This window comes from Physeter macrocephalus, unplaced genomic scaffold (assembly GCF_002837175.3).
Source record: "Physeter macrocephalus isolate SW-GA unplaced genomic scaffold, ASM283717v5 random_255, whole genome shotgun sequence".
Lineage (NCBI taxonomy): Eukaryota > Metazoa > Chordata > Mammalia > Artiodactyla > Physeteridae > Physeter > Physeter macrocephalus.
In genome coordinates, this window is record NW_021145541.1 from 1 (window position 1) to 20,025 (window position 20,025).

The following is a 20,025-nucleotide window of genomic DNA, read 5'->3' on the forward strand; positions in this document are numbered from 1 at the left end:
CGTCTCCAACGATCTCAAGTACGATGCGGAGCGCGACCTGCGGGACATCGCCGCCCCTGGCATCGCGGTGCACGCGCTGAGCAAGGTGGGTGGCCCGCAGCCCCTTGCCTGGTAGGGATGGGGGTCCCGGAGCGCGGGAGTGGCTATACCCCGGCGCGCACCGATGCCCGGCCCTCTCCCCAGATCAAGTACGGCGACAATACTACCTCAGAGGGCGTCCTCTTCGCCACCTACTCCGCCCTGATCGGGGAGAGCCAGGCAGGTGGGCAGCACCGCACGCGCATCCGGCAGATCCTGGAGTGGTGCGGGGAGGCCTTTGACGGCGTGGTATCCTGGCCGCGATGAGGGGGCGGGGCCGAGCGCAGGGGGCCGGGAGGGGCGGGGCCGAGCGCAGGGGGCCGGGAGGCCTTGGTCCTGGCCGGCGCTGGAGGGGGCGGAAACGCGGGAGGAATTCCCGGCAGGGAGGGCCTGGTGGCGCAGGGTCGCCCTCAGGGACCGCTGTTACCCGCCCCTGGCCGTCTGGCTCGGCCTCCTGGCTCCAGCCGGCCGGACCCGTAACCACAGGGTCGGGGTGGTGTTTGCTGCGACACTGCGGGCGGCGGGGCCGGAGGTCTGGGGGTGCAGAGCACTTCCTCCCCCGTCCTTGTCCGGCCCCCAAGCTGGTCCCACCCAGGCTCCGTGGGGGCGGGGCGGGAGGCAGGCCAGGAGAGCCAGAGCACAGCAAGGCCAGAGGCCCTGCTGCTCTAGCTCTGCCAGCTGCTGTGGGTCCCAGTCCCTTCCTGCCTGGGCCAAAGCCCCAGGCATCTCCCTCCTTTGCTCTTCAGCCTGAGATGACTTTCTTTTTGCTCCCACCAAACTGTAGGAAACAAAGCATAGGAAAGTCCACCAGGGACTGCCCTGGTGGTCCAGTGGTTAGGACTGCCCGCTTCCCATGCAGGGGGCACGGGGTTGATACCTGGTCGGGGAACTGAGATTCCGCAGGCTGCCTGGTGTGGCAAAAAAAAAAAAAAAAAAAAAAAAAAAAAAATAGGAAAGTCCATCAAGCTGTAGGAAAAAGAAGTATAGGAGACTCTAAGCTAGAGTCTGATGCTTGTCTGGTGGTAACTCTTGTTTCACACGTCCCTCTTACCAGTAACAGCCTCCAGGCCAACCCCCCTCAGCCTTCTCCCCAGCTGCTCCCCCCCTACACACACACAGACGCAGTGAGGTGCCACAGCTTCCCCTGGGGATTTCTGCAGGGGCCCTTAGAGGACCCTCGGGCTCTATCTCCCTGGGATTCACCCTTTTTCCCAGAAGTGGGGTGGGTGCACTTTCCCGAAGCTCCCCTCGCTCCCTCCGATGAGACGAGGCCTGTGGGCCCTCTGTTCACGAGGCAGAGTCTGTTCAGAGCTCCCATGAGCCAGAAGAAGCAGCAGGGTCACTGATGCTTCTGGGCGCCGGCTGTCAGGTGACACCTCAGCTCAGCAACAGCAGCATAAAAAAATAGCAACGTTAACCTCACGCCCCGGGGGCTGCCCGGTGGCATCAGGCTAACCTCACTCGTGTTTCCACTAATCCTCCGTCGGACCCCTGTACATATGTGTGGACACACGTGCGCGTGCGTGTGGCACTCACGCCTTGCCTTTCAGGTAGGGTCGTGACAGACATGCTTGTCTGTAACTTGCTCTTTTTCCCCTGAAAACATTAAGAACTTTCTGTGTCTTCCAATTCCTGGCTGCGTTGTTCGGGGCCTAGAGGCTGTTTCCCTCTGGCTTTGGTGGCCTCACACACCCCAAGGACCCCACCCCGTGGCCAGATCCCCCCAGGCACCTTCCGGAGTTGCCCCCAACCAGGAAGGGACCACCTAGGGCATCGTGGTGGGTCTGTGGGGCGGCCCGCCTTCCAGAACAGTCCTTAACCCACGCCCACCCCAGATTGTGTTTGACGAGTGCCACAAAGCCAAGAATGCCAGCTCCACCAAGATGGGCAAGGCCGTGCTGGACCTGCAGAACAAGCTGCCCCTGGCCAGGGTGGTCTACGCCAGTGCCACAGGTGAGGGCCTGGTCATCGATGAGCGGGCGATGCCTGCCCTGGCGCAGCTGTGCGTGGGAGGGGGTGGGGGGAGCGTCCGGTCTGCAGCCCAGCTCCTGCCGGGCCCCGTTCTCAGGTACCAACCCCCGTCAGGGGCCTCCCCTCCGCCAGCTGGCCGTGGGCACTTTCCCGAGAGCCTCAGGTCCCCATTCCTGGCCCTCGTGCCATTTCTGGGGCCACACCTGAAGCCCCCGACCTTCCCAGGTCGGAGGAGCTGACGGTGGCTCCCCCCTCCCCCAGGTGCCTCTGAGCCCCGGAACATGATCTACATGAGCCGCCTGGGTATCTGGGGCGAGGGCACGCCCTTCCGGACCTTCGAGGAGTTTCTGCATGCCATCGAGAAGAGGTGCGCTCTTCGCCCCCGTGCCCATCCCCCACATGATGGGAGCGGGGGGGCCAGGGGTCACCCTCACCCCTGCCCATGCCCCTCTGGCAGCCAGAGAGATCTTAAAATGCAAATCCCATCCTTTCTCTGCCTACTACTTCCCATCGGTCTCGGGGGAAAGGGCCCCCTCCCCACTTTTCCTGCTCCCGTGCAGGCCCCTCCTTGGTCCAGGCAGACCATCTGCTTTCTGTTTCCAAGGCCCACCAGGCCCTTGGTGGCCATAGGGCCTTTGCAAGTGCTCTCTGCTCCATGCACCTGGCCCTTCCTCACTCTCCAGGGCTCGGTGCTGGGTGACAGCCCCTCCCCGGGTCGCTCTGTCCCTGGGTGGGACCTAGCATGTGGTCCCAGGCCGTTGCCCGTGCAGCCTCTGTTCACCTGCAGGGGTGTGGGCGCCATGGAGATCGTGGCCATGGACATGAAGGTCAGCGGCATGTACATTGCACGCCAGCTCAGCTTCTCCGGCGTCACCTTCCGCATCGAGGAGATCCCGCTGGCCCCGGCCTTCGAGCACATCTACAACCGGGCGGCCCTGCTGGTGAGCCTCTGACTGAGTGGACAGCCTGCATGTCCCCTTGGAGTTACACCCCCGTCACCTTCGGCGTCTGCCATTAAGGCCACCACAGGGATCAGTCAGGCTGTGGACAGGAGGGAGCGCCTGGCCCGCCCGTCGTGGTCTTTGGCAGGAGCCCAGCACCCTGGTCCTGTTCAGGCTGGGCATCCTGTACAGACTGTATGCCTGCGTCCCCGCCTCCCCTCCCCACGATTCGTGAGCACGTTGCCCCCAGGACAGGACCCAGAGCTGGTGGCTGCGTTCCGGCTCTCTTCGTGGGGCCGTCCTGGGCGCCGCGGGGTGGGAGCATGTCCCTGGACCCACCTGCTCGATGCCTGGATCCCCCCAGTGTGACAGCCACAGATGCCCCACACATGGCCCGGTGTCCCCTGGGGGCAGGGCCGCCCCGGCGAGAGCCCTGGTCTGACGTGTGGAGAGTCAGAGGCCGCTGGCAGGGAGCTGGCAGGGAGGGGGTCCCCGCCGCCTCGGGAGGCTGCGTCCACCCGCTCCTGGGATGCACGAGCGCCATTCCACCACGGCCTCGCCAGCATCACACTTGTTGTTTCTTAACATTTCCGACCATCCAGCTATCGGTAGGGCCTCCTGGTTGCTCTACTTATACCCCCGCTTCCCTGGCCTACATTTCCACGGGGCAGGGGCAGCCGGGGTCCGGGCAGAGGCGGTGGTAGTGAGCTGAGCTGGGCGTGTCATTGCAGTGGGCCGAGGCCCTGGGCGTGTTCCAGCAGGCAGCCGACTGGATCGGCCTGGAGTCGCGCAAGTCCCTGTGGGGCCAGTTCTGGTCGGCCCACCAGCGCTTCTTCAAGTACCTATGTGTTGCCGCCAAGGTGCGCCGGCTGGTGGAGCTGGCCCGGGAGGAGCTGGCCAGGGACAAGGTGAGCTGGGCTGTGCCGGGCCCCCTGCATCCCTGTGTCAGGGGCGAGTGGGCAGAACCCGGCACGCCGTGTCAGCCTCAGGATCGCAAAGGAGCCTGCGCGTGGCTGGGCCGAACCCGCAAGGATGGGGCTCGTGAGGGCGATGCTGAGGCCCAGAAGATTCTGGTCCCGCCTTGCCCCAGGCTCCCCGTGTGCAGGCTGGGCTGGCGAGTCCCCAGAAAGAACAGGGCAGAGGATGGGGGTGGGGGTCCGGGAGCTGAGGCCGGCTGTGGGCTGCCAGGTGGACTTTCCAGGTGGATCTGGGCTTGTTGGGGCCTCGCGGCCCGAGGGACATGGGTGGGAGGAGGGAGAGACTGAAGCTGCGGGGACAGGGCGGGTGTGGGGCCTGGGGCTTCCCTGGGGCCCCTCTGGGGCCGCACTCCCGCCCTGGGGTTCGGCCGCGGGGACAGGGCGGGTGTGGGGCCTGGGGCTTCCCTGGGGACCCCTCTGGGGCCTCACTCCCGCCCTGGGGTTCATCTGCGGGGACAGGGCGGGTGTGGGGCCTGGGGCTTCCCTGGGGGCCCCTCTGGGGCCGCACTTCCGCCCTGGGGTTCGGCTGCGGGGACAGGGCGGGTGTGGGGCCTGGGGCTTCCCTGGGGGCCCCTCTGGGGCCGCACTCCCGCCCTGGGGTTCGGCTGCGGGGACAGGGCGGGTGTGGGGCCTGGGGCTTCCCTGGGGGCCCCTCTGGGGCTGACACTCCGGGGCTGGTGGGCGGGGCTCTGCTCACCACCACCCATCCCCGCAGTGCGTGGTTATCGGGCTGCAGTCCACGGGTGAGGCGCGTACCCGGGAGGTACTGGGCGAGAAGGAGGGCCAGCTTGATGGCTTCGTGTCCGCTGCCGAGTGAGTGATGCCTGCGGCCCTGGGAGGGTGGGGGGCTACGCCGGGGACCCCTCCCTGTGCGACCCACCCTGGGGCCGACCTGTGGCCTGGCCCTGCCTGTGTTCCCAGCCTAGGGAGCGGCCCCAGCCCTCAGTGACCTTAGGCCCAGCTCACGTCGTAAAGCCAGAAAGGGTTACCGTGGGGACCCCAGGACTCGGAGGGCACTGGCCGAGGGTCCCAGGGCTTTAGAATGAGGCTTCCCGGTGCCTGCACCCCCCCCCCCACCACGTGGGAACCGTGCCATTTCAAGGACAGCACTGATTTTAGGGACTGGCCTTGGTGGTTCCCGAAGCCGCTGGCCTCCCTTTCCACCCTGGGTGAAGGTCCCAGCACGAGGCCCCTTGCCTGGCTCACCTCATCCTGGCCCCTCCCCCTCAGCCCAGCGTCACCTCTCTTCCCCTGGGACCCCATCCTGGGAGCTGCCCCCTCAGCCCTCAGAGGCCTTCAGTGCGCGCGGGCAGAGCTGTGGGCCCTTTGACGGCGGGAGCCCCACCCAGCTTCCCACCCCCACTCCGTCCATTGCCCACCACGTGTGGGTGGGACCTCCGCCCCCCTGTCCTTGCAGCTCCTTTCCCCTCCCACCCGCCTTCTCTGAGCCCCTGCACCCAGACCCACCCGCGGGGCCCCCTGGCGCTGGGCGTCCCCGCCAGAGCAAACCCACACACGGGACCCAACCCCTCCAGGTCTCCCAGCGAAAATAAACTCAGCTTCTCACTTTCAGAGGCGTCTTTCTGTCGCTAATTCAGAAGCACTTTCCTTCAACCAAGAGGAAGCGAGAGAGAGGACCGGGCAGTAAGCGGAAAAGTAAGCGCCTGCCACCCGCCTGGACCTCGGGTGCCTTGTGGCCTCCTCCCTTGCTCCTGCCGCCCCCGTCCAACCTCCCTCCTTTCTGAGCCTTGATCTGGGTGGGCCCGTCACTCCCCCTGGCCCCTCTGCTGCTGGCTGCACAGCCACGTGGCCTGACCCCTGATGCCCTCCCCAACCCTCCAGGGCAGCTGCTCGGTCAGCTGAAAACCCCAGCGCTGCAGGATGGGGGTGTGGCTAGTACATCCCCACGGCCTCTGCCCCACCCCCCAGAAGGCGGGGCCTCGCACTCCCCAGATGAAAGTGAGCCCCAGGCCGGAGCCACACTGGTTGGAGGACTAGGACGGAGCCCTTAAAAGCATCCCGGGAGGGGCTTCCCTGGTGGCGCAGTGGTTGCGCGTCCGCCTGCCGATGCAGGGGAATCGGGTTCGCGCCCCGGTCTGGGAGGATCCCACATGCCGCGGAGCGGCTGGGCCCGTGAGCCATGGCCGCTGAGCCTGCGCGTCCGGAGCCTGTGCTCCGCAACGGGAGAGGCCACAACAGAGGGAGGTCCGCATACCACAAAAAAAAAAAAAAAAAAAAAAAAAGCACCCCGGGACAGGGGAGTGGCCTCATATCACTTTCTGGCATGCACTGCCCGCTGTTCTTCTAGGCAAAGACTGAGCATCCACTCCCAGGGGGGCAGTAGGGCTCAGAGAGGCCAAGCAACTTACCTGAGGGTACACGGCCAGCCTCGGGGGGGGGCCCAGTCCTGCCCCTCCCACTTCCTGGGACTGGCCTTCCGGGTGTCCTGGATGGTAGCCTAGTTACGTAGGCCCCTGGACCATCAGCCCATCAGGGCCTGGGCTCATCCTCTGGCCGACCCACCCAGGGCCGCCCTGTGAGGGTGGGTGTGTGGCCTCCCCAGGCACCACCCGAGGACACACTGCCGTGTCAGGAAGTCTGGCGGGGATGTTAGAGGTGCCCCTTTACCCTGCGCCCTGGCCACCAGCCGAGCCCAGACCTGCCAAAGGTGGATGGAGCAGGGGACTCTGGTCCTGAGCCCTGACCATCCTGGCACCCGGGCCTGTCCCGGACCGTGCCGCCAGGACAAAGGCGCGGGGCCAGGCGGCAGTGACCCCTGGCCGCTCCCCTGCAGGGCGGCCGCGGGGCCGTGGGGCCAAGGTGCCCAGGCTGGCGTGTGATGCAGCGGGCGTGATCCGCGTCAGTGACGACAGCAGCACGGAGTCGGACGGCGGCCTGGACAGCGACTTCCACTCCTCCCCCGAGTCGCTGATGGACGATGACGTGGTCATCGTGGACGCCATCGGGCTCCCGGCCGACGACCGTGGTGAGGCCCGCGGCCGCCCCCACGCCCTCCCCCCACATCCCTGCTTCTCGGGCTCCGAGTGCAGGGGTCGGGGCGCGCGGCTGGGCAAGGGCTGGTGGGGCTTAGGGAGAAGGCTCTGGACCCCTGGCTCCCAGGAGAGACCCGCTCCCCAGAGACCCCCCGTCATCCTCAAGGGCCAGGGCTGGGAACAGGGCCGTGGGCAGGCGGCCTGGCCAGTCCCCCCTGACCCTCTGGTCCCGCAGGCCCCCTGTATCCCCCACCGCGGGACCTGCACAGCTCTGGTGTCCTGGAGCGGGTGGAGCGGCTGAAGCAGGACCTGCTGGCCAAGGTGCAGGTGCTGGGCCGGGAGCTGCCCGTCAACACCCTGGATGAGCTCATTGACCAGCTCGGGGGTCCGGAGTGCGTGGCAGAGGTGAGCTCTGGTGCCCCCTGGTGGCCAGCTTGGTGGTGGCGGGGGCGCGGCTGCTGGGTCCAGCGTCCCGTGTCCTGCTCTACCCCTTCAGGCACTGCCGCCCAGCTCCACGCCCACCTCCCCCGCACGCCCCCCTGGGCCAGGGCTCTCAGGCCTGACCCCCCACCCCGTCCCCCACCCTGTCCCCCCTTCCCGTCCTTCCTTCTCCCTGTGCCCCTGTGCTCTTTCCTGGGATGTCCCTCTGGTGCCACCTCAGGTTCATCTTGGCCTAGGCGGCTGGGTTGCCATAAAAAGCTTAGGAAGGTGGCAGTGAACATTCCTGCTGATGGCCCCGTGGGCACCGGAGCCTGGCAAGGGGCCGGGTCCCGGCAGCCCCCTGCCACACACACCCAGGAGCCCCAGGGTCCCAGGTGGGGGACAGGGAAACTGAGGCCCACAGGGACCAGCCCCTGGGCGACCACAGCGGCTGACAGCCTGTCCCCTCGCTCCCACCGTGGCCACAGATGACCGGCAGGAAGGGCCGCGTGGTGTCCAGGTCCGACGGGACGGTGGCCTTCGAGTCCCGGGCGGAGCAGGGCCTCTCCATCGACCACGTGAACCTCAGGGAGAAGGAGCGCTTCATGAGCGGAGAGAAGGTGGGGTGCGGGGCTGTGCCTGGAGGGCACCCCTGTGCATCTGTGCGTGGGCCGGGAGGTGCAGGGGTCCCGAGCAGCTGGCTGGAGGATCACCAGCCGTGTGTGGGTGTGTGTGCTGTGCTCCTGTGCCTGCGTGGGGCCTTCACAGCGCCCCCCGGCTGGCCCCGCCTTCAGCCCGAGTCGCACGTGCCCTGTGTCGGTGCCTGGCCCACCGCTTCTCTGGGCTGCCCCGCGGGAGCTGATGTCCACAGGGCAGCAGACCCTCCAGGGGTGACCCAGGATGGTCCAGATTCCATTCTAAGCCTTCGGAGACACCTTCACGGACACACGCGTCTGAACTTCCTGTGTGGGTCACCCCAAATGCAGCCAGTTGACCCAGGGCACACAGGGTGCGGGGTGAGGAGGAGCAGGCTACCCGCCCTGCCGCCCCGCAGACCTGTCCCCGTCCACGTCCCTCTAGCTCGTGGCCATCATCTCAGAGGCCTCCAGCTCCGGCATCTCCCTCCAAGCCGACCGCCGGGTCCCGAACCAGCGGCGCCGGGTGCACATGACGCTGGAGCTGCCCTGGAGCGCCGACCGGGCCATCCAGCAGTTTGGTGAGCCCCGGCCCCGCCCCAGCCCACCCCACCCCGGGGCCTGCCTGGTCCCTAAAAGCCCTCTCTGCCTCCAGGCCGGACCCACCGCTCCAACCAGGTCTCCGCGCCCGAGTACATCTTCCTCATCTCAGAGCTGGCCGGGGAGCGCAGGTTTGCCTCCATCGTGGCCAAGCGGCTGGAGAGCCTGGTGAGCCTATGGGCCGGTGCGGGGGGTGCTGGGAGGGGGGCCGGGCGGGAAGGCTCCCTGGGGAGGGCGGAGGGCGCAGGGAGGAGCGCCACGTGGGCAACGTGTGACCGCTTCCCCCATCCCGGGCAGGGGGCTCTGACCCACGGGGACCGCCGAGCCACCGAGTCCCGTGACCTGAGCAAGTACAACTTTGAGAACAAGGTACCCGGCGGGGCGGGGGGGCAGGAGAGGAGGGCCCTCGGAGCGCCAGGACCCCGAGACCCGGGGTGCCCCAGCCTCTGACGCGGCCCGCGGCCCTCACCCCTCCCCACAGTACGGCGCCCGGGCGCTCAGCTGCGTCCTCACCACCATCCTAAGCCAGACAGAGAGCAAGGTGCCGCTGCCCCAGGGCTACCCCGGAGGGGACGCTGCCTTCTTCCGTGGTGAGCTGGTGGAGCCTCCCCACACCCCAGGGGAACACGGGTGATGAGGGGGAGCCCCCGTGGGCTGGGGCGGGCAGGCGTGCGAGGCTCTCCCTCCCCACAGACATGAAGCGGGGGCTGCTGTCGGTCGGCATTGGCGGGCGCGAGTCCCGGTCCGGCTGCCTGGACGTGGAGAAGGGTGAGTCCCACGCCCCCGGCCCCGCACCTCCTGGGTGGGCGGACAGAGAGGGCCGGCCAGACGCAGCCTGAGGCCCCCTGTCACCAGCAGACTGCTCCATCAGCAAGTTCCTCAACCGCATCCTGGGGCTGGAGGTGTACAAGCAGAACACGCTCTTCCAGTACTTCTCCGACACCTTTGACCACCTCATCGCTGCCGACAAGAAGGAGGGCAAATACGACATGGGCATCCTGGGTGAGCCCCGCTGGGGATGCCCTTCCCCCTGGGCCCGGGCCCCCAGACCGGCCACTGACCCCGCTCGCCCTCCCCAGACCTGGCCCCCGGCATTGATGAGATCTACGAGGAGAGCCAGCAGGTGTTCCTGGCCCCCGGGCACCCGCAGGATGGGCAGGTGGTCTTCTACAAGGTGAGCGGCTGCACCCGCCCGCCCCGCCCCCACCCCTCACCCCCACCCCGCCTGATGCCCATGTGCCCGCAGATCAGCGTGGACCGCGGCCTGAAGTGGGAGGAAGCCTATGCCCGGTCGCTGGAGCTGATGGGTACCCACGACGGCTTCTACCTCTCCTACAAGGTGGGCCCCACAGCAAGCCCCCAGCTCCCCACCACGGGCAGGACCCCGGCCTGTGGGCCGGAAGGGGAGGGCGGCGGCCCGCGCAGGCCCGCACGCCGTGGGGACCCCTGCCCGGCACATGCGGCGCAGCCCCAGCCTCACGCACGCCCCCACTCAGGTCCGCGGCAACAAGCCCGGCTGCCTGCTGGCCCAGCAGAACCGCGGCAAGCTCTTCACCGTGTACAAGCCCAACATCGGGCGGCAGAGCCAGCTGGAGACCTTGGACAGCCTGTGCCGGAGGTTCCACCGGGTAGGCCCCGACGGCCCCGCAGCGTCGTGCCCCCACTATGCCCCTGGTGCGCCTGTCTCCTGCAGCCCCCAGTCCAGCCCTCCACCTCAGTGCTCCGCTGCCCTGGCCGCCAGGTGCAGGATGTGCGGGCCTGGGACCTTAGGACCTCCTGTTCCCCGCCTGCGCGCTGGGGAGCGCGGACAGGCTGCGGTCCAGGGGCTCAACCGGCTGTGTCCGCAGGTGACAGCGGAGGAGGCCAGAGAGCACTGGGAGAGCAGCTACACCTTCTCGCTGACGCACTGCAGCCACACCACGTGGTGAGGGCCCAGGGCAGCCTGGGGGGAGTGGTGGGGGGGAGGTGGGGGGGCTCGCCCACGCCCGTGCAGCAGCTGGTCTGAGCCGTGGTCCCCGCGCAGGAACCGGCACTGCCGGCTGGTGCAGGAGGGCAAGGACTGCGCGCAGGGCCTGAGGCTGCGACACCACTACATGCTGTGCGGGGCGCTGCTGCGAGTGTGGGGCCGCATCGCCGCCGTCATGGCCGACGTCACCAGCAGCAGCTACCTGCAGATCGTGCGCCTCAAGACCAAGGACAAGAAGAAGCAAGTTGGTGAGCGGTGGGCGCCGGCCGCCGGCGGGGTGGGGGAGTGGGGCGCCTCGCCCCGCCCCTCGGGCCCTGACCGCCGGCCCCGCCCCCACCCCGCAGGCATCAAGATCCCCGAGGCCTGCGTGCGCCGCGTCTTGCAGGAGCTGCAGCTCATGGACGCCGATGTGAAGCGCAGGCAGGCGCACGGCCGTGGTCTCCCCGCGCTGCCGCCCGCCCCACGCCCGCTGGCGCTGCCCTGCGGCCCCGGCGAGGTCCTGGACCTCACGTACAGTCCGCCGGCCCAGGCCTTCCCGCCGCCCTCGCCCTTCGCCTTCCCGGCCCCGGCCCCCGGCCCCGGCGGCCTACTGCTGGGTGCCCCCGACGCCCCGGCTGACCCCGCGGCGCTCCTGCACCAGGGTTGCGACATCAACTTCAAGGAGGTGCTGGAGGATATGCTGCGCTCCCTCAACGCCGCGCCGCCCCCTGAGCCCCCCGGCCCGCTGGGCGCCGGCGGGGGGGCAGCAGGCGTGCCGGAGGGCAGCGGGGGCCCCGAGCGGCAGAGCGTCATCCAGTTCAGCCCCCCCTTCCCCAACTCCTAGGCCCTGGGGCCTCCTTCCCGCACGAAACTTATTTATCTATAATAGGCGCCCTGTCTATACCAGGGAAGCCGGTGGTGAGCAGGGCTAACACCCCTGCGGACTACTGAGAGGAGCAGGCGGGGCCAGGGGCCCTTCGTCCGGCCTCCCGAGGCCTCCACTGCAGTGCCTTCCCGCCGGTGCCTGGGCAGACCCTCGAGACGCTGCCGGCCCTGGGGGTGCCCTCCGAGCCCTGCCCGGTGGGCAGTGGCCATGCGCAGGCCCCACTCAGGACACTCAGGGGCCAGGCAGGGCCTGGGGTTGGGGTCCTCCTCTGTGCCTCTGTCCTCTGCTGCCCCCCTCCAGGCCGGGGTTGGGGCTCCCAGCCCACCCACCTTACCAGGCCCGGTCAGGCCTGGATCCCTGAAATCCACAAAACTGGGTGGCCCCAAGAGCTGGAAACTCAGGAAACCCCAGGTGCTCAGGGCCCCACTGCCTCTGGGGGGCTCCGTGGGGCAGATCTTCTATTAATATATGCAACCCCCTCCTTGCTCTCTGTGCCCTAAATTATTGCCCAGCCACCTCTCCCAGGGCCTGGAATCTCCTGCGGAGCTGGTGGGTGGCCCCCTGGTTTCTATGTGTATTTATAATGAATTCAAGTGTATATATGTAAAGAGATCTTTTTTAAATATATGTGCCTTTTCACTACTTCCCAGGCTGTCTGCTGCTCTGGCCTGCAGGGACGGCGGGGAGGGGGCGTACGGTGGGTGGTCCCGGGAGGCTGCTGGCCCTCCTTCTGCTGCCTCATCCCCCCCACAGAGCCTGGCCTTCTGGATGACCCGGGCTAGGCTCGGGGAGACACCCGCCCCAAGAGGCTGTTTGTCCACTGCGTGGTCCTGGCACCGGGATAGCAGGCCAGCTGCCTCTGAACTGGCCGTACCAGGCCCCAGATGTCTTGGAGCAGACACTGCTGCCTCCTGCCCGCCGAGACGTGAGCCGCCTGGGCCCGTTGCTCAGAACCCTGTGTTCAGGACTGCGGGCTCTGCCTTGGTTTCTTTCCAGGTCTTCCTCAGGGTGTTTGTCAGTTGAGGCAGGCGGGGCAGCCTGGGGACAGGAGAGCCCAAGAGCTGGGCCCAGTCGGGAAGGCAGGACTGGACGCCAGGCCCTTCCCTGGAAGCTGTGGGGAGCATGCCCGGCCTCTGGCCCGGAAGTGGGAGGGGGCTGCCCCCAGCCAGGAGGCAGACTGGTGAGCGGGAGTCAGGAGGTCCCGGTAGAAGCAGGCCCTGGTAGAGCGGCTCAGCCACTCTACAGCTGTGCTCCCCCCACTCTCACCAGGATGGCTCTCTTGAGCTGCAGGCAGGCAGGCTGTGCCCACCAGCCCTCCTGGGGGGCTCTCTCTGCCAGGTGAAGCCCGTGGGTAGGCCTGGCGCAGACTCCACGTCCTCACCGCGAGGCCGGCTTGGTGCCCAGCTGGGCCCGACGCCCAGCTCAGGTGCAGCGGGCCTCCAGCAGGCAGGACCACAAGGCCCAGGTCGCCTGACCCTCCCACCTGGGCACACTGGAGGAAACCGAGGCCCCCCACGGGCCTAGAGCAGCGGACCAGTCAGGAGGCGGCATCTCCGCCAGGATCAGCTCTGACCTGGCTGGGCTGAGGAGATTAGCAGCAGGGCGGGTGCAGCCCTCTGAACCCAGAGAGCATTCCACCTCCCACATTCCCCCTCCCCAGCCTGGGGAGCCGACTACACCTGCACCTGAGCCCAGAAGGGCCTGGGACAAGACACCCCCCCACCGCCCAGGTAAGTAAAAGCAACAAGCAAGTCAATTTGTATTGTGTGTTTTATTCCCACAAGGCAGCAGGGGGTGGGGTTGCCGAGCCGTGAGCCGGGCCGAGGGACCTTCCTCCGGCAGGGGTGCACGCCGGGTTCTCGGGTCTGCCCCACCAGGGGCTGGTTTTCAGGCAGACCATCATGGACGCCGGGTAGAAGGCTCCGAGGGGCACAGGCAGCAGGCTCGGGTCGGGGGAGCACTTGTGGAGCTAGAGGTAGCACGGCAGGTCCTTCTCTATCACCTGCGGGGGAAAGGGGGTCAGGGGCGCCTCTTCCCAGGGCCCTCCCGGGCAGGCTCCCCAACAGACACCTACCAGGGGCTCTTCCATGGGACCGTACCGCTTCACCACACAGCCGTTCTTGTCAATGAGGAACTGCGGGGGAGGCCGTGTCAGGACCCGAGGCCACCATGGGGCTGGGGCGAGCCAGCAGTCCCCATGCACCGCCCCATTTAGGTCAGGGCCAGGGACCCTCGAAGCAGCCCAGCTGTGGCTGGGCTGTGGGTCTGTCCCCGTCCCCCAGGCCCCCAGCATGCCTTACCTTGGTGAAGTTCCATTTGATGGCACTAGAAGAGAAGCGTGAGATCGTGAAGAATCCCGTGGCAGCTGCAGACCCCCCCATTGCCCCTGGGGAGCCATCCTGACCGCCCCCACCGGCTCCCCGCCCAGGCCCCCAACTCACTTTCCCAGAATGCCCCTCCCCTTGGGCTGGACTTTCATCCACTTCCACAGTGGGTGGGCATCATCCCCATTCACACAGATCTTGCTGAACATGTCGAATTTGACGTTATAGCCAGCAGCGAACTCTTTGATCTCGGCGTCACTCCCTGGCTCCTGTGCAGACAGGGGTGCTGGGGTGAGTGGGGAGGAGCCTGTACCCCTTTGGCTCCCGCGTCCACAGAGAGACCCTCTCCCCACACCCGCACACAGGGACACACAGGGACATCCAAGGCCAGCCATGACGTACCTGTTTCCCGAACTGGTTACAAGGGAAGGCCAGGATCCGTAAACCACACTCAGCGAATCGGGCGTGCATGTCGACCAGCTGAGTGTAGTTTACCTCTGTCTTGCCTCATTGCGAGGCCACATTGGTGACGATGCACACGTAGCCCCTGGAGGCGGGAAGAGGCGGTCAGGTCATGGCCGCGACCTTCCCCCTGCTCCCTCCACCAAGTGGGCAGGTACCCACCGGTACTTGTCCAGGTTAACCATGCGCCCGTCGATGTCCTTAGCTGAGAACTCGTGCATGGAGCGAGCACAGCGCCAGTCGTCGCGGGACGCGCACTGCAAGGCAAGGGCATGCCGAGTGGCCGTTGGACCTCGGGGCCTGGAGCCCGCGGCCGCCCGGCCCGCTCGCCCAGCCCGGGGTGCCAAGGGAGGAAAACCGGAGCCCTGGGGCAAGTAAAAGGGGAGGCTTCTCCTCCTCAAAGGCGCACGCTCCACTGCACAGCAGGTCACATTTGACCGTAGACACTGAGACCCAGGAAGTGTTCGGAACCCCGCCAGGTACCCCAGCGGGTGGGGACGCCGCCCGCGGGTGTGGAGGCCCGCGCACACCGGGTCTTGGGACTCGCTGCCGCGGCCACTTTCCCCGGCCGCGGGCCCCACCTGTCCAGGGCTCTTGGTAGTCGGCGGAAGCCGGGGGCGCGCCCTCCTGCGATAACACGCTCGAGCCCTCCGCCTCCGGGGGGCTCGGCGCCGCCGCCCGGCCAGCAACCGACGCCGATGCCTGCGACGACCCGGGGAGCAGGCGGCTGCGCGGCCCATGCCCGCCCGTCTCCGGCCGCACCTGTGCCCACCGAGCGCCGCGCCCGGGGGACAAAGGGCCGGTAGCCAAGGGCGCTGGGCCGCTCTGTGACGCCACGGCGCGGGGCCCTGGGGCACGCAGGGTGGGGGAGGGGCAGTGACGCCCCGTGGCGCGTGATTCCGGATTTCCACCCCGTCGGACACCCCCGCTCGCCGGGCCGCAGGCGGGGCTCCAGTGGCTAACGACACCTCCCCCAGCTGCCCCGACGCTGCAGCTTCTGTGCGTCTGGGGCGCCCACCCGGGGGTCCCGACCTCCCAGCCCTGTCCCTGGCTCTCCCGGACGCGGCCCCCGCCCCCCACCGAGACTCGGACCGTGACCCCGGCCCGCGCGCTACCCACGGCCCCGACGGCCGCGGACGGGGCGCCGAGAGCTGTCCGCGCACCCGAAGCCGGCGCCCCCCGTCCAAAGTCGCCGCGGCCCCGCGCGCCGGAAGGCAGGCCGCGCGCCCGCCCAACGGCCCGCCCAACGGCCAGTGGCGCCGCGCTCACCATGGTGCTGGCCAGGCCGGGCACGGCCAGGGCCCCGCAGAGAAGCGCTGGCTTCAGCAGACGACACAGGCGGTTGAAACTCATCGCGGCGGCAGCGGGGGCTCCCCGGGAGGCAGCGCTCCTCCCCTCGCCGAGCCGACCAATGGACGCGCGCCGGCGCGTCTCGCCTCCCCGCCCTAGGCCACGCCTACCAGCGCCCTCGTTGGTTGGTTGCGTCGGCTCTGCAGACGCGTGCCTGCGCCAGCCAATAGGAGGACGGGGGGGCTGGCTGGGCGGGGCCGGGGCCCGATGGCGGTTTTCGTCGCTGTGACTGCGCATGCTCGTCGGCGGGTGGGTGGCAACGTCGACGCCGGGGGTGCGGTGAAGGCTTGCGAACAGTTTGCACCGAGGGATGCCCGACAACTTGAGATGCTACTGGAAACTCGTGGCGGGGGGGAGGGCGAGGGGTGTTGGGGACTGGCTCGAGCTCTCAGAAAACTCGCCCCCGCTCATTGAAAACTGGTTTTTGGATTTTGTTTTTAATGTAAATAAAACCACGCTGGGTGTCGGAGTCCCCCCACTCGGGCTGCGAGGTGTCGCTGCGAGGGCCTGGGGGTCACCTGTGGCGACAGCCCCGGACGGCGGCGTCCCTGCTGCAGGGTGCACCGTCAGCACAGAGCCGAGTGTCGCCACCCTTGGACACCGCCGCCTTAGCTGCTTATATAAGTGACACATGAGCCCTGGGGAGGGCCGTTAGCAGTTACCCTGTGATCCCGCCCCCCTTTCTCCTGGAGGACGCGCAGGTGTGTGCTTAGCAAGAAAAGCGCAATCCCAAAGGGATCTGTTGTGATTTGCAACGTGACACAGCGTGCGGTTCGGGATGGGGCTCCCGCTGGCTTGGCTCCAAGTTCATTTCCACTCGAGGCTCAGGCGTTTGGCCACCGCCCAGAGAGCAGACCCACCCCATTCTCGGGACCTGAGTCACGGAATTCCACACCGGCCTGGCTGCCCCCACCCCCAGCCGTGGCTGGACGTTGACCTGCGGCCAGGAGGGTGTTGTGCTGCCCGTGAACTTCTCTCTCCTTGGACCCTCCTGGTGAACGTTTCTGCAGAGGCTTTGGGGGCAGGACTTTCGGGGCTGGGGTCCTTTGGGGGAGACAACGAGCCCCCAACCCAGGGCTTAGACGGCCGAGTTTGGTGGCAAAGGGGACAGGATCCCCGGGGCCAGGTTGTTACATTCCTTCCTTGCCCAATAGCCTTCACGTGCTTCTCCCTCTCAGCCTGGTCACGAGGGGCCGGCGAGTTCTGAAGTCGTTTCTTTGCTGGGAGCTCCCATTATCTCACTGGGTGCCTCACTTCTCAGGAAACACCCCCTCACTTCTGCCCCCTGGCAGCACTGGGTGTCAGGCCACCCTGGTGAGTCTGAGTGGCCCTTGGGAAGCCTCAGCTGTTCCCAGTTTCCCTTCAGCTGGTATCTGTAACTTTGTCGTGAAGATGGCCACCAGCTGGCTATTTACTTGAGGGTTTCCAGAAAAACAGCTCAGGGCGACCTTCCCTCCCCTTGGAGCTCACCGAGGGGGAGAGATGGAGCAAGGCCTCACCCCATTCCTGACTTCAGGCCAGTTACAATAAGAGCAGAACTGGGCAGGATGAGCTGCCCACTGTGGTCCCACTGGCTCTGGCAGGGATTTATGCCTGGGTTTCACCGCTTTTCCACACTTTCCCCACTTTACAGAGGAGCAGTGGAATCCTGGGGAAGTCTCAAGGCTCCAGCGAGGCTCCCCTGTGGTGGCCAAAGTGCCTGTGTCCCCCAGTGGGGACGCTGAGTTGCCCACCAGCCAGAGGCCTTTCCAGAACCAGGGCCTGATTTCTTCTTAGAAAAAAAAATGTTTTTAATTGAGTTAAAATCCACATAACATAAATTCACCATTTTAACCAAAGTGTACAATCAAGTCATTTTTAGTATATTCACAATGTTGTGGAACCATCACCCCTATCTAATTCTAGAACATTCTCATCACCCCAGAAAAACCCCGTCCACATTTGTAGTCACCCCCCCAGCCCCTGGCCCCCACCATCTACTTCCTGTCTCTATGAATTTGACTTCTCTAGGAACCTCTTTAGTGGAATCAGACAGTACTTCACTTTCTGTGACTGGCTAATATCATTCAGCACCCCAAAAAGTAACCCCCTGTCCCCATTACCAGTCTCCTCCAGCCCCCTCCCCCAGCCCCTGACAACCATGAATCCACTCTCTGTGGATTTGCCTGTTCTAGACGTTTCACATCATGTACTATGTGGCCTCTTGTGTCTGTTGTCTCTCACTGAACATCACGTCTTCCAGTTTCATCCACGTTGTAGTGTGAGTTGTAGTGCGTCTCTCCTTTTCATGCGGAGTAATATCCTATTATATGAATGGACCATATTGCGTTTATCCATTTGTCCATTGATGGGTTGTTCCACCTTTTTTTTTTTTGCGGTACGCGGGCCTCTCACTGTTGTGGCCTCTCCCGTTGTGGAGCACAGGCTCCGGACGCGCAGGCTCAGCAGCCATGGCTCACGGGCCCAGCCGCTCCGCGGCCTGTGGGATCCTCCCAGACCGGGGCTCGAACCTGTGTCCCCTACACTGGTGGGATTCTTAACCACTGCGCCGCCAGGGAAGCCCAGTGGCCTGATTTCTGAACCTTGGGCTCTGCCAGTTGGGCTGCATGGTGGCGAGGTTCCAAGGAGAAAGTTGCCACTTCATGTGCTATTGCTGAGGCCACAGGGTCACAGGCAGGATTCTGAATCATGGGCCTTGGGACATCGAGGCACAGAGAGGTTAAGTAATGTGCCCGGGTCACACAGTCAGTACTGGAGCCCAGGTGGCCACACCCCTCTACCTTCTGCTCTTTCCTCCCCTCCTCCTGGCCTCTGAACAAGGTAGGCAAGCCTCCCGCCTGGCCTCCGATCTGCTCATTGATCTCATCCAGGCTCCCAGCTCCTGTCTCCACTGTACACCCACAACACCCACGTCTGTCTCCACTCCAAGCTCATCCCGAGTTCCAGACTTGTATCCCACTGCCCCCTGGATGTGTCCCCTTAGGGTCCCCCGGGAGCCCCAAGCTCACCACTTACAAGACCCCCTCCCAAGCCGCCCCACACCTTCCCACTGCAGTCGCTCTCCCTCCTCTGCCCGCCTCTGCGTCTCTCATCTCCACGTCCCGCCCACCTGCAGATCCTGTGGGCACTGCCCTCTGGACACCCTGGACCTGCCCGCTGCGCGCCCCTCCCTTGGAGCCATACCTATCTCTGGCCAGGACGGTCTTCCCCAGCCCCCTCCCTGGTCTCCCTGCTTCTGCCCCGCGGAGATGCTGAACATGGCTGCAAACCTGAACTTTTCAACCCAACCAGCAGGGCCTCCCAGTATCTGCCCCACCTGACCCTCTGACCTCTTCTCCCACCCCTCCCCCACCACCGGCCTCCTTGCTGCCAACACAACCAGGCATGGTCCAGCCTCAGGGCCTCTGCACACACTGCACCCCTGCCTGATACACTTTCCTCCAGACATCCCCACGGCTCCTACTCTCTCACCCTTTGGGTTTTTGCTGGAAACTTCCTTGACCACATTTTTTTTTTTTTTTCTGGCCGAGCGGCTTGTGGGATCCTAGTTTCCCCCACCAGGGATTAAACCTGGGCCCTCGGCACTGAAAGCACGGAGTCCTAACTACTGGACCGCCAGGGAATTCCCTTCCCTGACCACATTTGGGACTGCAAAACTCCCGTCTCCCTCAGCCTGCTCTATTTCTTCTTTCACAGCATTGTCACCTTCTAACATACTTTATCATTTACTTATTATGTTCACTGCTTCTGTCCTGTCTCTCCCTGGCATGTAAGGGTGCTTGGCCTGTTTTGTTCACTGTCCCTGTGGTTGCTCATTAAACATTGAATCATTGAATGAATGTATTACTGAATGAGAAGTTACCGATGCAGGGGCACTGGGCTCGGCAGGGGTGGGCAAACCTCCTGTACGAACTCGGGGTCAGGGGCAGATGCGGATTGTAAAAACATGCACAGTCTTGGGGGCTGTGGGGTATCCAGGCAGGGGCTGGGCTGGGGCTCACGGGACAGGAGAGGGGGAAGACAGAGGTGGGAGCATTTCATAAGCACCAGGAACTATTCCAAGCTCCTCCCAAGTACGACCATCTCCTTAGATCCCCAGCTAACCCTCTAAAATGGGGACACTTTATTTGCATTGTACAGAGGGGAAACTGAGGCTCGGGGGCATTAAGTTGCATGTAGCCCTGAGCCAACTGAGAAAACCCCCTACAGTTGGATGCACAAACACTCATGGAGCGCCTCTTAGGCCGCCCGACGGTCCCCAGGAGCTGAACAGACCCCTGACCCCGTCAAGGTCTCAGTTTCCCCGCCCACACCTCGCCTCTGTTCTCTGGATTCTAAACGGCCCTCCCAGGCGGGCATTGAGCGGAAACTACAACTCCCGAGGGGCCTTGCGGTCAAAGCCTCGCGAGAACTTCCGAGGCTCGGGTGGCGGTGCTGGTCGCA

At 65.7% G+C, this 20,025-nt stretch overlaps 2 protein-coding genes across 2 annotated transcripts; one reads left to right on the forward strand and one right to left on the reverse strand.

Annotated features, from left to right (window-relative positions):
- Positions 1-4: 4 nt before the first annotated feature.
- Positions 5-12,098, forward strand: LOC102976049 (strawberry notch homolog 2; the record flags this gene model as incomplete). The annotated part of the gene is made up of 23 exons (XM_055082743.1): positions 5-85; positions 184-327; positions 1,914-2,031; positions 2,311-2,416; positions 2,837-2,990; positions 3,722-3,898; positions 4,683-4,780; positions 5,541-5,623; positions 6,762-6,953; positions 7,196-7,365; positions 7,869-8,000; positions 8,461-8,596; positions 8,671-8,783; positions 8,913-8,984; positions 9,097-9,205; positions 9,309-9,383; positions 9,474-9,617; positions 9,695-9,789; positions 9,862-9,954; positions 10,112-10,243; positions 10,463-10,539; positions 10,639-10,829; positions 10,926-12,098. Coding segments are annotated over 23 exons (3,171 nt in total), but the record flags the coding sequence as incomplete, so codon positions are not given.
- Positions 12,099-13,196: 1,098 nt separating this feature from the next.
- On the reverse strand, positions 13,197-15,648 carry GPX4 (glutathione peroxidase 4). Its single transcript, XM_024134155.3, has 7 exons — positions 15,502-15,648; positions 14,395-14,489; positions 14,173-14,317; positions 13,888-14,039; positions 13,747-13,771; positions 13,521-13,580; positions 13,197-13,448 (listed from the first exon to the last, which is right to left on the reverse strand). Exons 1-7 carry the CDS (start codon positions 15,583-15,585, stop codon positions 13,416-13,418), a joined length of 594 nt encoding a protein of 197 aa, XP_023989923.1. The 5' UTR covers positions 15,586-15,648; the 3' UTR covers positions 13,197-13,415.
- Between the last annotated feature and the right edge of the window lie 4,377 nt (positions 15,649-20,025).